This window comes from Cryptosporidium andersoni (assembly GCF_001865355.1).
Source record: "Cryptosporidium andersoni isolate 30847 chromosome Unknown contig_51, whole genome shotgun sequence".
In the NCBI taxonomy this organism is placed as follows: domain Eukaryota; phylum Apicomplexa; class Conoidasida; order Eucoccidiorida; family Cryptosporidiidae; genus Cryptosporidium; species Cryptosporidium andersoni.
The window spans coordinates 40,541-56,840 of NW_027122906.1; the positions used below are offsets into that span (position 1 = coordinate 40,541).

The 16,300-nt window shown below is 33.7% G+C and overlaps 1 protein-coding gene across 1 annotated transcript; it reads left to right on the top strand.

Moving 5' to 3' along the window:
- Positions 1 to 139: 139 nt before the first annotated feature.
- Positions 140 to 16,177, top strand: cand_031400 (dynein heavy chain family protein; the record flags this gene model as incomplete). The annotated part of the gene is made up of 1 exon (XM_067213366.1): positions 140 to 16,177. The coding sequence occupies one exon, from the start codon at positions 140 to 142 to the stop codon at positions 16,175 to 16,177; it is 16,038 nt and encodes a 5,345-aa protein (XP_067066858.1).
- Positions 16,178 to 16,300: the final 123 nt, after the last annotated feature.

Genomic DNA, 16,300 nt, shown 5'->3' on the forward strand with positions numbered 1-16,300 from the left:
TCACATTTCATATCCCGCCAAGGAGTAATACAATTGATACCTTTCTTATATCGGGGTCTAACATATGAAGTGGGGATTAAAATAATATAAACGTCTACAAAACTTTTAAAAGTACTAGATGATATAAATTCTTTGACTAATGAGTCAAAGAGTAAAGACAGCACTGATAAATTTCTTGTTAGAGGTAGTACCTTCTGCACTAGACTGTTCAAGACAGCAATTAACATCTTTACTTACAGGTCGTGGTGATGATTCCCTGAAGAGATTTTTACGTGATACTGATATTCACTGTTTGATAGTAGGCAAGGAACCTGTAGAAGGAAATCCAGCTCAGGATGTAGAACTAAGTGATAACCAGGAAGAAGTATCTAGATCACTCTCATCTGATGGGAGTAGATTAGAATATGGAAATACCTGGTCACAATATGAACTATTTATAGAAACTAGTATGACAGCAAGATGTTTAAAAGCATCTTTAATGGTTTTTGTTAAGAATCTCGGGTTTGCAGTGTCTGAAGATGGAATAATAACTACAAGCGCAGATCGAGATCATGGTAACTTAAATGAATCACTGAAAAGAGATGATGATAAAAAACATACACCAATAAAAAGTACTAGAACAATAGCTTCAAGCCTTCAGTGTATCCAGTTGGGATTTGTGGACTCAAAGTTTACCCCATATGAAGTTTTAAATCAGTATCTGCAATATGCATTTACTCCCTTACTGGGAGTCTTAGGTAATGTAAAAAACTCTTCTTCGTTAAATGATTTTACAGAAGGTATTGATGGAGTTGATTCTAACTTAACTAATATATCTGGCTCTTCAGGGGCATATCTAGGTTTGGATAATATTCAGAGAAAAGTTAATGAATTATGCATAGCTTTACAACAGGGTCAGGATGACAGCATGGTTCCAATGGTTCGTTTAGTTTTAGATTCTAGAGTTTATGAATATGCAAAAGAGTATAAAAATTCCGGTCGTCAAATAAATATGGATGGAATTGGAGATGATCAAACATTTTTATCTGGTTTACAGATGTCTTTAACTCAATGGATTCGAGATATCCAATCTCTTGCAAGGTTCCAACGTGATATTGGTTTAAGTGTAACATCAGAAGTTAAGTTTTGGTCCTCCTATGAGAGGAGTTTACAACAGATAATGCAGCAAATTCAAAGCATAGAGGTGGAATGGAGTTTGGCTGTTCTAAGACAGACTAAAAAATTTTTAGCAGCAATATCTTTGGAAGTTGATACGGGTCTTAAACAAACTCTAGAAAGAGTTCAAAGCGTGAATTCTCTAATTCACGACTTACCTATAAATGACTTGCTTGTTGCATCAACAGTAGATGAGATAATATCTGCAGTTCATCTTTTTTTTCAGCATATAAGAAAGATTAAAGCTATAGCTGCATATCCAATTTCCAGAGTATTTCAGCTTGTTGAAGTATATTCTGCAGATATGACTAGGCAACTATATAAGGTACTTCAGAATACTCCTAGTAAAGTGTCACTTATGAACCTTGAATATCCACTTTTTGAACATCTTGTAAATGGATGTAATGAACTGGCCCAAACATGGGAAGATGAGTGGCGTCTACTAAAGGAGATTATTCGAGATCTAATTAAGAAAAGAGGTTTGTCTGAACGTGCACACCCTAAACTAGATTTTAACCATATATCCTTGATCCAACGTTTAAATGATATTGTTGCTTTTCGTAAGCAGCATCAGAAACTTAAAGATACTCTTGTTGAGCTCTTAACAAGTCGATCTGGAGATACAAGGAATGAAACAACAGCTTCTACTAGGGGAGGAATGGATATGCTTCAGACATTAGCTAAAAAAGATTTAGAACAGGCTTATGCTTGTGTAGCTAACATAAATATATTGGATCTTTCCTCTATTGGACTTGAAACTTGGGAGGCTGGGAAACAAGCTTACAATAATAAAATGGATGCTTCTGAAACTCTACTAATAAAGCAACTTCGAGAACAACTTAATAATGCAAGCAATACTTTGGATATGTTTCATATTTTAGGGCGTTATAATGTTCTCTTTTTCAGACCAAGAATTCGAAATGCTGTAGAGGAGTACCAAAATATTCTACTAGAAAAGGTTGAAGCTGATTTCAAAATTCTGCAAACTCGCTATCAAAATCCTTATCAGTCAAATGCAGCGTCTCAATTCTCATATTTACGCGATATTCCTAATGTTGGTGGCACTTTAATATGGTCACATTTACTGCAGGACAGAATTCAAAACATTTATCAAAAACTGGAGAGCATATTTGGTTCTAACTGGGAATTTGAGGCTCAGGGACATAAGGTGAAAAATGATGGAGATCAAATTATCTCAAAGATTCATCCCAGCAAAATTGTAGATTACTGGCTACAGCGCAGAAAGGATGACAAAATTACCTATGACTTGAATAAACCAGTTTTCGGTTTACAAAAGAATTACAATGCCACTATTTCCAATTCAATTTTGGTTACTACTATAGATCCTAATATTTTATCACTTTTTAAGGATCTAAGGATTATTCAGTCCTATTCCTATAGAGTCCCTTATAGTGTTAAAGTTTTGTCTGATGAGCTAAAACTTCTATATCCCTATATTACTCGTTTAAACTCTTTGTGCATGAATTGGATGAGAATTTCAACTCTCTTGGAAATGGAACCTGGGAAACGAATTTCACCTTTGTTAACTCCTTATAGGAACGATGTTTATAATGTTATTCAAGATGGTTTAACTCTCAAGTGGTCCTCAGATCACCTGGATGCTTTCATTGGAAAATTTAATGATTCTGTGGATATTCTAGAAGCCAGATTTGAAACTGTTTTGGCTATAGATGAGGAGCTTTCGACTCTTATTGATCAAATACAAAATATTCCAATTTACAATGGATTCGATGAACTAGTTAAACATATGAACAAAATTTATAGTATTGGTGATCGTCTGCAAGAATTTTTATTAGCATATCGAGTAGACTATCTGTTTTACTGGGATCAGGTAATTCAATCTTATTTACTTCCAAAACTAAAGGAATTTATAACTCTCTGGATACAACAATTTGCAGGATTGCAGATATCTGGGGGACCTACAGTAAGTTCAAACACTGGAGGAAACTTATCTACTGGAAATAATTTGACTATACCCACATCCTCAAATCTTCTTTTGGATCTTCCTCAAACGGTGATTACTCTTCAATTAGTAGATCAAAAAATCACTTTAAAACCTTCATTGGATGATTTAAAATCTTACTGGCTTCAAAAATTCCATCAAGCTGTAGCTCAGCTTACTACTTTGAGACGAATTATTGATGTTGTAAGTATTTCACCTAACTCCCCTTTTGCTCAACAATTAAAGATAGGATTAAAGAAGATGGAAGTAGCATCTAATATAGAGGAACTGAAGTCAGTTGTGCAGTCTCCTCTAGTGAAATCTGATTCAACTACTATATCTGATACAGTTCATCCATGGGTTAGCTCTACTGATATAGGAGCTGTTGAGAAAGTTCCCATAGATCATACATATCGACACTTAATTTTGTTGCTACCAGAATCTCTTATTGAGTGGAGCTATGAAACTTTAGACCATTTATTTGTTTCTGTTGATAACTCAATAGATCATTGGCGTCAGTTTGAGGCTTTATGGACTGTTGAATTGAACAACGTAACAAACCAATTGATTAATTTGAGCCAATGGCAACTATTATTAAGGGATATGAGAAACTTAAGGTCAACATTCAACATGAGTGACGATTTGAAGTGGTTTAGCCCCAAAATAGGTCTTGAAGTCTCTTCTGTTCAGGTTAAAATAACTAACAAGTATGACAGCTTAGCTAGGGAAGTATTACATCTTTATGCAACTAAGCTTAATGAACAACTATCCAATTATTGGACTTCTATTAATAGCATCAAACTTATGCTGAACAAGCTAGAACCTTTTCTACCGGAATGGTTATCATGGATCGACAAAAATTCTTCAAATCTATTTTCTATTACATTAAATACGAGTCAAATTCCAGCTGAAGGTTCTATAATGGTCAATTTACCAAATAATGGAAATTCTTTACATTCAACATTGGTAGAATTAAGCTCTAAGATTATCTCAGCTCAGGAATTTGATGCAAAGCTAGGTAGTGATTTACCACTGTTACTAGATGGGCAAAAATTTTTGGAAATTCAACGTTTCACTTTTCCAAATGATTGGATTTGGGCTGAACAGTTTGAGGGTGAATATGAAAACTCCCACCAACGCCTGGACCACTGCTTTAGTATTGTTATACAGCCAAACAGACGTAAGATTGAGACTTACCTTAAGATGACAGTACAGCTCGTATTCCAAACCTATCAAAATTTACTAAATGAGTGGAACCAACTTCGAAGTATTACGTTTGTTAAAGATCCATCTATAATATTGGATCAAATTACTCTTATAGAAAAAAAGGTGAATACTGTCCATAAAGATGTAGATTCATATCGTCTAATTTTTAGGGCCTTTAGATTTGATTCAAATTGGATAGACTCTGAATTTAAAAGGATAACAGGAGATACATTTGAAGTTGCAATTAAGGACTTTAAAGATTTCAAAGATATCTGGAGTCAACTGAATATATTCTTTACTATGATCAATGGGCTTAAAAGTACTCTTTGGGTTAATGTTAACCCAAAAACTCTAAAATCTAATTTAGAAGAACTTTTAGCAAATATAAAGTCAATACCTATCAAATATCGACAATATGATGCCTTTGATCAATTGGAAATGGATGTAAAAGATTATATGAAGTGTATGTTATATATTACAAAACTCAAGGTTGATTTTTTCAAGGAAAGACACTGGAGAATTCTTCTTAGCAAAGTTAAGTGGCAAGATAAAAAGACAAAGGCTAGTGTTCTAGATGGAAGCTCTAAAGCAACTAGAGGAGTTCAAGGAGCTTCTGGAAAATCTATTTTAACATCTACATCTTCCAATATTTCAGTAGATTCATCCCTTTCAATTGTATCTCCAGGATCAGCTTCTGGAAACAAAATTATTACACTTTCTTCTAGTAATAGTTCCTCAATACTCTCAGCATCAATTTTATCTACATTAACTTTGGGAGATGTATGGAACATAGATTTTGATACTTCAGGAGCTGTAATAACAGAAATAATTATCAAAGCTCAAGGTGAACATACTTTGGAAACTTATTTATTAAATCTTAAGGAAATTTGGACTTCTTTAGAAGTAGAGTTTACCACTCTACCTTCTAACACATCTATAAAAGTTATCAAGAATTGGGATGTAATATTATCCCTTATAGACGATCACTTAAGTGCTCTTCAAAATATGGCCCTTTCACCTTATTATGAGATCTTTCGAGAAGAAAGTCAAACTTGGGTTGAGAAGTTAACGAGATTAAGATCGATAATTGATTTGTGGATGGAAACTCAAAGACGCTGGATATATTTACAAGGAATATTCATGGCTAGTACAGATATTGCCAACCTTCTACCACAGGAGTATAACCGATTTCATACTGTAGATCATGAAGTTCAAGTAATATTGAAAAGATCTTTAAGTAAACCTAAAGTTCTGGATATTTTATCCTTTGAAGGATTAGTGAAGTCTTTGGAAAGAGTGTCAGACTATTTAAACAAGATTCAAAAAGCTTTAGGGGAGTATTTGGAAAAACAACGAAGTATGTTTCCACGCTTTTACTTTATTGGAGATGAAGACTTACTAGAGATGATTGGAAATGGAAAGGATGTCACAGTGGCTCAGAGACACTTCAGTAAAATTTTTGCAGGTATTTCTTATCTTGAATTCTCTATTAAGGGAAACGAAAATAACATTATGGAAACTAATTCAGATAATTCAGCTTCTAAACAGTTCAGAGTAATTGAGTGTATAATAACTGGGATGTTTTCTAGGGAAGGGGAAAAAATAAGCTTTAAGAAACCTATTAATATTTATAGTGACACTTCCCTGGTTGACTGGTTAAATAATGTTGTCGTAGCAATGCAAGATACACTAAAAGATCTCATGAGACAAGCTGTGAGTGAGATTTTCCAGGAATTCTCATGTCCCATTAAGGATGAAAATGAGTCCTTGGATATGAAACTATCAAAAATCTTTTCAAAATTCCCAGCTCAAGTTTTGCTAGTAGCTTGGATAACTTGGTGGACTCAAAGGACCGAAGAAAGTTTTGTATTAAAAAATACCAAACAGATTTTAGAAATGATTCAAGCTATTCTCTCAGCCTTGACAAATATAGTTAGCAAGTTTGATGAATCTAATTGTGAAAAAACAAAATACAATGAAATGATTGTAGAATTTGTGCATCAACGAGATGTTTTAATTTACCTAAGTTCTGTGGGTGTTGATAGCTCTCAAAGTTTTCATTGGTTACAATATATGAGAATGTACTCTAGACGAATAGAAGGTTTAGACGGCACCTCTACAGCCAAGAAAGGTCTAACTAACACCTTAATTAACCCTGATAACTCAAACAGTAATGATACCTCTAGTAATTCCTTAATTGTCGTTAGTATATCAAATGCGACATTTCTCTATGGTTATGAGTACTTAGGTATTCCTGAGAAACTAGTTCAAACTCCCCTAACAGATAGGACATACTTAACTTTAACTCAAGCCTTAGATATGCGCTTAGGAGGTAACCCATTTGGTCCTGCTGGTACAGGAAAAACTGAGACTGTAAAAGCACTAGGAAATCAAATGGGACGTTTTGTTCTAGTATTTAACTGTGATGAAAGATTCGATTTTACAGCTATGGGCAGAATCTTTGTTGGATTATGCCAAGTAGGAGCCTGGGGATGTTTTGATGAATTTAATAGACTACAAGCAAGGATTCTTTCAGCTGTTTCTGAACAGATTCTAACAATTCAGACAGCTCTTTCTAGGCAAAGCAATACAGTTGAATTACTTAATAAAGTAGTTCCAATGAGTCCTGATGTTGGGATTTTTGTAACAATGAACCCAGGATATGCCGGAAGATCTGAACTCCCAGACAATCTTAAACACTTATTAAGAGAAATTGCCATGGTTATTCCAGATAAACAAAGAATAGCTGAAGTAACTCTTTTTGCACAAGGATTTCAATATGGAAATATCATTTCTAAACAAATTGTCACTTTGTTCGAACTTTGTCAATCTCAAATGAGTAACCAACCTCATTATGACTTTGGTCTACGCTCTATGAAATCAGTTTTGAAGTCTGCAGGAAAGCTAAAAAGGAGACAATTAGGGAGAACACTTGATCTAGAAACATGCAATTCAGAAACGGGAACTATGGATAAAAAAAATACTTCACCTAATGATCATCAAAGTGATAAGACTTCTAATATATTGAAAAGTGAGCAACAGTTAATCATCCGCTCCATATCATCCACTTTGCTACCTAAACTTATAGCTAGAGATATCCCTTTATTATCAACCTTGTTTCAAGGAGTATTTCCATCTGTATCTACTGAGTCTGTCCATGATCTTGTGATGGAGGAACAAATTTGTAATTTTTGCTATCAAAACTCACTAGAACCTAGCCCAAGATGGATGGATAAAGCACTTCAGCTTTATGAAATACAAAAATTAAATCATGGTGTAATGCTTGTAGGGCCTACTGGAACAGGGAAAAGTAGTATTAGACAGATCCTTCTGGATGCAATGGATACTGTAGAGGGGTGTAAAAGTAGTGTTTTTGTTATAGATCCTAAAACTATTGATAAAGAAAGTCTTTTTGGGAAACTAAATCCTGTAACTCTGGAGTGGACTGATGGAATATTTACAGCTTTACTTAGAAAAATTATTAGTAGTGGTGATATAATGGGAGCAGGTGGAACAGCATCTTCCATTATACCTTTAACTACCCCCTCTACTTTGATAGATAGTTCTACTTCCCCTAATAAACGATATTGGATAGTATTTGATGGTGATGTTGACCCAGAATGGGCTGAAAACTTAAACTCTGTATTGGACGATAACAAAATTCTTACACTTCCTAATGGTGAGCGTTTAGAGTTACCAAATTGTGTTCGAATTATATTTGAAGTTCATACTCTAGCTACTGCAACTTTAGCTACAGTTTCACGCTGTGGTATGATTTGGTTTAGCGAAGATATAATAACAGATGAAATGTATTTTAAATCTTACCTATACAAAACTATTAAGACAGTTTTGAATAATAAAATCTTGTCATCTCCACCTCCAGCACTCGGAGTATCTGGAGCACCTGGGTCTATACCTGAAGTGGGATACTCTTCCACTGCTACTTCAGCTGTAAATTCACTATCTTTATCTAATGATGGTCAAGTTCAGGAAATGGATATAGAGGCCTTAGTTAGAAATAAGGCGTTTAAAATATGGTCTTCAGTACTTATAGGAACCAAAAAAAGTGATTCAGATGGGAATACTGGAGCTTCTACTTTTTTTGGATCAAAATGTTTGACACTAGCATCTAATTTCCCTCATATAATGACCTTTACACGAATAAGAGTGATAGAAAATATGTTTTCTTTATTAAACTATGGAGTCAAACTTATTTTGGAACAATACGAATCAAATAACACTGGATTTGATATCTCTTCATCTACTCTATTTTTCAATAATTGGCTTATTTGGAGTATTATTTGGGGTTTTTCATCAAGTATGAATTTAGCTGACAGAATTGCATATACTAGAGAACTAGCAAAACTTGTAACATTTACAGATTTACCACAAGATCTTGTGAATAATGAAGATGTTGATGCTTCATTATTGGATTATGGAGTACTTGTGTATTCGGGCTCTTGGCAACGTTGGTCACATGATCTAGATAAAAAATTAGTTGAAGTATCCTTGAATCAGGTTTTAGATTCTAGTGTTATTATAGAAACTGTTGATACTTTAAGACACTATCATGTTCTACATGCTTGGATAAATGGACATTTACCAGCCATTCTATGTGGTCCTCCTGGAAGTGGTAAAACTATGACCCTATCTTCTGTCCTAAGAAATATGTCAGATGTAGACGTTGTATCCCTAAATTTTTCATCAGCTACAACTCCAGAAATTCTCATCAAAACTTTAGATCACTACTGTGAATTTGTGAAAGCTCCAAAAGGCTGGATTTGTAGACCTGTAGTACCAAATAAATGGCTTGTTGTTTTCTGTGACGAATGCAATCTACCAGAGCCTGATCAATATGGTACTCAGAGAGTTATAATGTTTATAAGACAATTAGTTGAGTCGCATGGATATTGGAAAAAGGATGGATCTCAGTGGAATTTTGTGACTCTAGAAAGAATTCAGTTTGTAGGAGCATGTAATCCTCCAACAGATACTGGAAGACATCCTTTATCTGATCGATTTCTTAGACATTCTCCAGTACTTTTTGTGGATTTCCCAGGTACAAAATCACTTAAACAAATATACTCTGTCTTTAACAGGGCTATTCTCAAGCCTTTCCCAACTCTGTATGAACATTCTGAGGCTTTAACTTCACTAATGGTAGACATTTATGATTTTTCTGAAAAGACACTTACTGTAGATCTCCAATCTCATTATATTTACTCTCCTCGAGACTTAACTAGATGGAAAATTTCCTTGTACTCAGGGATCCATGGTAAAGGACAAACATCTTTGACCGAGAAAGTATCAGCGAGCGAAAGTCACGGAGATTCTTATTCTTCAATTGGCTATTCCTCTTTGTCACCCAGTTTAATTGAACAAATAAAAGAGCTTAAATCTAAGAATCAAGAATGCGATTTAAGACATCTACTAAGACTAGTACTTTATGAAGGAGAAAGGATTTTCCAAGATCGACTAGTTGAACAATCTGAGAGAGAATGGTCTCAAAAAATGATGAATAGCTTGATAATAAAGTACTTCCCTAATATATCAAAGGAAGACTTAAAACGTCCTTTGTTATTCACAAGTTTAGTAACTTCTGTATGTCAAGAAGTGCCAAGATCCACGATTTGCGAATTCCTACAAGAGAAACTCTGCAATTTTTATGAAGAAAAGGGATTTTCACGACTGGTTCTATTTGATGAATTCCTAGATAACATTAATCGAGTAGATCGAGTTTTAAGACAACCTTTTGGCCATTTACTTTTAATAGGACCTCCAGGATGTGGGAAAACCTTGTTAGCTAATTTAGTATCATGGTTAAATGGATTGCATGTTTTTACTATTAAACCAGGACGTAAATACGACATATTTGCATTTGAAGCTGACTTACGTCTTGTAATGAAGAGAGCAGCTATTAAAGGTGAGAAGTTGACGTTTATATTTGAAGAATCTCACGCTTTAGGACCTGCATTTATTGAAAGAATGAATGCTTTATTAGCCTCTGGAGAAGTACCAGGATTATTTCAAGGAGATGAGTATACTCAATTGTTAAATGAATGTAGAGCAGCTTATGGAGCTTCTGTGTCTATTTCTGTGGATGAAAGCAATGAATTATTCCTTAAATTCACGAAACTTGTACAGGAGAATTTGCACATTGTTTTTACTTTAAATCCTGCAAATCCCAACTTTAAGGAAACTCAATCACTATCTCCTGCTTTGTTTAATCGTTGTATAGTAAACTGGATGGGGAGATTAACTAATTCAGCTTTAAATCAAATTGCTAGATCATTTCTCAATTTTGGATCTAATTCTGAATCTAATTTAGGAGATACAGCATTACCTACACTTACAGATACAAATGCAACTCCTGAAGCATCAATAATTGAAATTGATTCCAGTATATTGGCTATTGAAAGAATTCCTACAAGCTGTATGCCTTCAATAGAAAATAACGAAGACCGTATCTCTGCTATTACACAATGTATAGTAGATTTATTTTTAGCGGAATTAGATACATTTAATAATCGATCAAGTATTAATTCCCATAGAAAAAAAAATTCCAGTTATCACTCCACTGTATCAAACTTGTCACATCAAGTATCTCAAAGAACTCCGAGAGACTTCTTCGATTTTTTGAAACATATTCTGAAGTTATACAAGGAGAAAAATGATTCATTATTGGAACAGCAACAACATTTATCCTCTGGCTTAGAAACTCTACATAGTACTGAGATCCAAGTTGCAAATTTACAGAAGGATCTAGAAGAAAAAGAACAAACCCTTATCAAGAAGAATTCGGAGGCTGAGCAGAAAATGCTTTTGATGGTAAAGGAACAAGGAGAAGCTGAAGAGAAAAAGAAGACAACAGAAATTCTGGCAAAATCTTTGGATGAGCAACAAGTTGTAATTACAGAACGTTCTAATGAAGTTGAAAATCAACTAAAAGTAGTTGAACCTATTTTAAGAGAAGCAAAAAATGCCGTTTCGAATATTCCTAAAAAAAATCTGGATGAGCTTAGATCAATGGCCAATCCTCCTAGTTTAGTTAAGATGACAATAGATGCAGTAGCTATACTCTTAACAAACAACTTTAATAAACCACAAGTTTGGGAGGAAAGTCGCAAAGTCCTAAAGAGTGCAGATTTTATTAGTAGAGTAATAAATTTTGATAGTACTACAGTAACTGGTAAGACAATCCAAAGGTTACATAAGGAATATTTAGATACTCCTGAGTGGGATACTGAAAAAATTAACAGAGCTAGTCATGCAGCTGGTCCTTTATCATCTTGGGTATCTAGTATACTTGAATTTTCAACAATTAATGAAAAAGTAGGGCCATTAAAACAAGAAATCAGTAATTTAGAAAAGAGTAAAGTTGAAAATGAACAGAATCTTGCAGCAGCTCAGAAATTACTTAAAGAACTTCAAGAGCGTATTGACACTTATAAGAAAGAATATGCAGAGTTAATATCTGAAGTTCAATCTATAAAGCGTGAGAAGGAATTAGTTACAAACAAAGTAGAAAGAAGCATTAAACTTCTAGGAAATTTAACTACAGAACAAGATAGGTGGCGTAAGACAAAAGAAGGATTTCAGACAGAGTTGTCTAATATAATGGGTGATTGTTTACTTGCTTCGGCTTTCATATGCTTTGCTGGGGGTTTAGATCAAATTCAGAGAACACAAATGATTTCAATATGGAGAGGAATTATGGATGACTATCACTTATCTCATACAAAAGCTGCGAACTTTAAAATTATTGACTTTCTTTCAAAACCTAGCGAGAGACTCATATGGCAAAGTTTCAATCTATCAAATGATGATTTGTCTGTAGAAAATGCTATAATACTCAAAAGACACATTAGATATCCACTAATTATTGATCCTTCAGGACATGCAACTTCTTTTTTGGCTGAATTTAGCAATGCAGGAGGATTCAAGGGAATAGCAGGATCTACATCAGGAACTGGGAAATCGGCTAAGACTTCAGTTACAGCTTCAGGACCAGGAACAAGATTTGGATCTTCAAGTGGAACTTCAAATGTGACATTGCGTCAAAGTGCAGCATCGAAATTGCAATGCACAACTTTTGGAGACCCAAACTTTCCTAAATTACTGGAATCTGCACTTCGATTTGGATCTTCCCTAGTGGTCCAAGATATAACTTCTTCTTTAGATCCGCTAATATATAATGTTTTGAATCAGGAAACTCACAATCATGGAGGCCGAACTCTGATAACTGTAGGTGATAATGATGTCGATTTTTCACCTCAATTTAATATGTACTTGACAACACAAGATCCTACTATTCAATTTGGTCCAGATATAACTAGTAGGGTCACAATAGTAAATTTTACGGTAACTCCCTCGTCACTATTAGAACAATGTAGAAATTTAATACTCAAACAATTGAGACCAGATATTGATAAAAAAAGAAGTGATCTATTAAAATTACATGGGGAATATCGTGTACAGCTCCGTGAATGTGAAGATAACTTGTTGTTGGCTCTATCTAATGTACATGGGAATATTCTGGAAGATGAAAATATTATTAATACTCTTGAAGTTTTAAAGAAAAAGGCTCAGGATATTCAAACTGAGACTCTAAAAATGGAGTCTACGATGCAACATATTGATCAAGTTCTGAGTCACTATCTACCTCTATCTCTTATTGCTACAAGAATATACTTTACACTTCAACATCTACCAGCTATTTGTTCATTCTATCAATTTGATCTAAACTTTTTTTATAGAATTCTATTCACAATTCTGGAAAAGGGAGAAGTGGTAAACAAAAAATCTATATCTGAAATTATTGAAAACCCCGAAGAAACACCTATTATTGAAGATTTCGAGCTAGATATATCCTCACAGAAAGAGATCATTTTGAGACTTTTGAAAGAAGCTTTTAACCGTGTTTCCCAAGGTTTGCTTTATAATGACAGAATGGTTTTGGGTGTTCATTTATTAAGGATTTATATGGAATCTTTCTATAATGTTTCTCTAGATGAAACTCTTGGTAAAGAGATAGATATATTAACAAAGGTATTTGGAATTTTATCAACTTCATCTAAGAAAAATAGTGATTTAGGTACAGAAGAGGAAAAGAAAACAATAAAAGATGACTCAATTATGGGCGAAATTCCGAAATCATTACCTTTAGATAGAGATCAAATACGTCAACTTAATCACATGACTTCATTTTTACCATCATTTTCCAATATACCAAAGTCAATAAACGAGAATACAAGTCAGTGGATTCAGTTGTTAAATTCAAATGAACCTGAAGTTTTCTTAACTAGCAATTTCAAAGACTTATGGTCAATTGAATCCAAATCTGATCAACGTTTAGCATCAACTGTTCAATTATTTAAAGAGGGAATTCTAAACTGTTTACTTCTCAAGCTAATACGTCCTGATCGTCTATTAATGGCTTTTAATATTTTAATATCTTCAATTTTAGGCCCAGGTTTTATTCAGAGCCATGAACTAACAAAAGATGTACTTAATAACATAGTAAATAGTCAAGTTAATGAATCTACTCCGATATTATTTGTGACATCCCCAGGATTTGATCCATCTCAGATTGTGACTCAAGTAGCTAAGGAGAATAACGTAAAAATTACATCAATTGCAATAGGTTCTTCAGAAAGTGCAATGAAAGCTGACGAGACAATCACAAAAGCTATACAACAGGGAACTTGGGTATTACTGAAAAATATCCATTTATCTGCTGGTTCTTTAGATAAATTGGAGCAGCAATTGCAGAATCGCCAATCAGCTCCAAATAGAAACTTTAGATTGTTTATGTCTACTGAGTTACCTAAGCATCAAATTTACGGTAAAAAATCAATTAATGACGCATCTTTTAATACGTGTGCGAATTCAAATAAAGAGTCCGCCTTAGGAGTACCTTTGAATTTGATAAGAGTATCAACAACAATTGTTTTGGAGTCTCCTGTTGGCCTTAAGGCAGCTTTACAAAGGGCCAATGCAATTACGATTAGATGTTTAGAAGGGGAACAGCAGTCTGATGATACACTATTAAATACATCAATTAAACAATCTGGATCACTAATAGTAATTAAACTTCGTTTATACTTTTTGGTAGCATTTCTGCATGCAGTTATACTCGAAAGAAAGCGTTATAGTCCTTTGGGCTGGACAAAGTTCTATAACTTTAGTGAAGCAGATCTTCAGTGTTCCCTTAGCATTATTAATACATGGGTAACTGAGACACAAATGAACGATCCGGAACAAATACCTTGGGAGGCAATAAGGGAGCTTATATATCAAGTGTCATATGGTGGGAGACTAGACAATGTTGTTGATAAACAAATACTGCAAATCCTTATTAGTGAAATATTATCTTCAAAGTCTTTTGAAAATAATTTCCAACTTATTTCATCTACTTCTAATTGGTCTAAGTTCTACAAGTCTGACAAATTAGCTTTAATAAATCTTGTTGCTCCTGATACAGCAAAAAATCCTCAAGTATATCTAGATTGGATTGAAAATTTGCCGAGTGCAAACTTACCAACTTGGCTTGGTCTGTCTCCATTAGCTGAAAATGTTATTTTAGCTCAAAAAGGTTTGTTAATGAGTACAAATTGGCATAAGCTTATTGTTAAGGCTAGAAATGAAACACCAGATCTGCTTCCAAATTCACAGATATTATTTGGAAACTCTCAAGATGTTTCACAACAGAATTACCTGAAGTATGATGAAAGTTCTTTTGATATAAATCTTTCTGAAGAATCAGAAATATCAAGAGATTTATCTGAGAGTGAACTTGAAAACTCATTTACTAGCCAACCTACAACAGGTTTACCATCATGGCTGTTTGGAGTTCAAGATAAGCTTGAAAATATTTTAAAGCATTTGTTACCATTTTCAAGGTGTATTCTTGAAATTATTCCAAAACTTACAACTGAATCTCAACAAGTAGATGCAATTAGTAGATTTTATATCTCTGAATTTAGCTCATGCTTAAGTGGATATAAACAAATTTGGCAAGATATACAAGAGTTAAAAAGTGTATTTAATGGGATATCTAAGTTAACGAATAATTTACGTGGTATTGGACTAGATCTACAGTCAGATTTAGTACCAAGTATCTGGTTTGATCTATTTCCCTTACCTGCATCCTCTATAGACTTATGGATTGCAGATTTATCTAAGAGATTAGCTCAATATTGTATATTAGTATATAAGTTAAGATCAAAAATTCCTTTAAAAAGTGGAGATATAAATGCTATAGATGAGATTAAAAATACTGGTAATGCAAATTTAGAACTATTTTCTTCAATAGTTCTGGCTATAACTCCTGGAATTAAGTGTATAGAAATGAAAACAGTTTGGCTTGGAGGATTTTATGATCCTGAAGCCTTTTTTACAGCTAGCAAACAATATGCTGCAAAATTATTAGATTGTAGTTTCAATGATGTGGTTCCAAAAGTTACAGTTTTTGATGATAATTCAGCATCTGAATCTAATTCTGAATGCAGCTTTACAATTGGAGGGATTACAGCTACTGCTATTGAGTGGAATTCAGTATCCAGAATATTTGAACTTAGTGTAAATAGAGCAACCTCTGAGATTCCCCCAATTAGGCTAGAATGGGTTAAACAATCTGAAAGTAATTTTATTTATGGTGGTAAAATAGATGATAATGAATATCAATTGAACTTACTACCTCAAAATCCTTTGGATGACACAATAAGTATACCGGTATACAAAAATTCATTTAGGGATGAAATATTGATATGGCTTAATGTTCCTGCAAATAAAGGGGAAAATATCCAACAATGGAGATTGGCTGGAACATCATTAATACTTTGGAGGGAGTAAAATTAATGTCAAAAAGTGAAAATATATAAAATAAACTTGTAAATTTAATAATATTATTCAATATTTTAATTGCATATACTTATAAATTATTTATAGATGAATTAAATATGAATAATATTAACA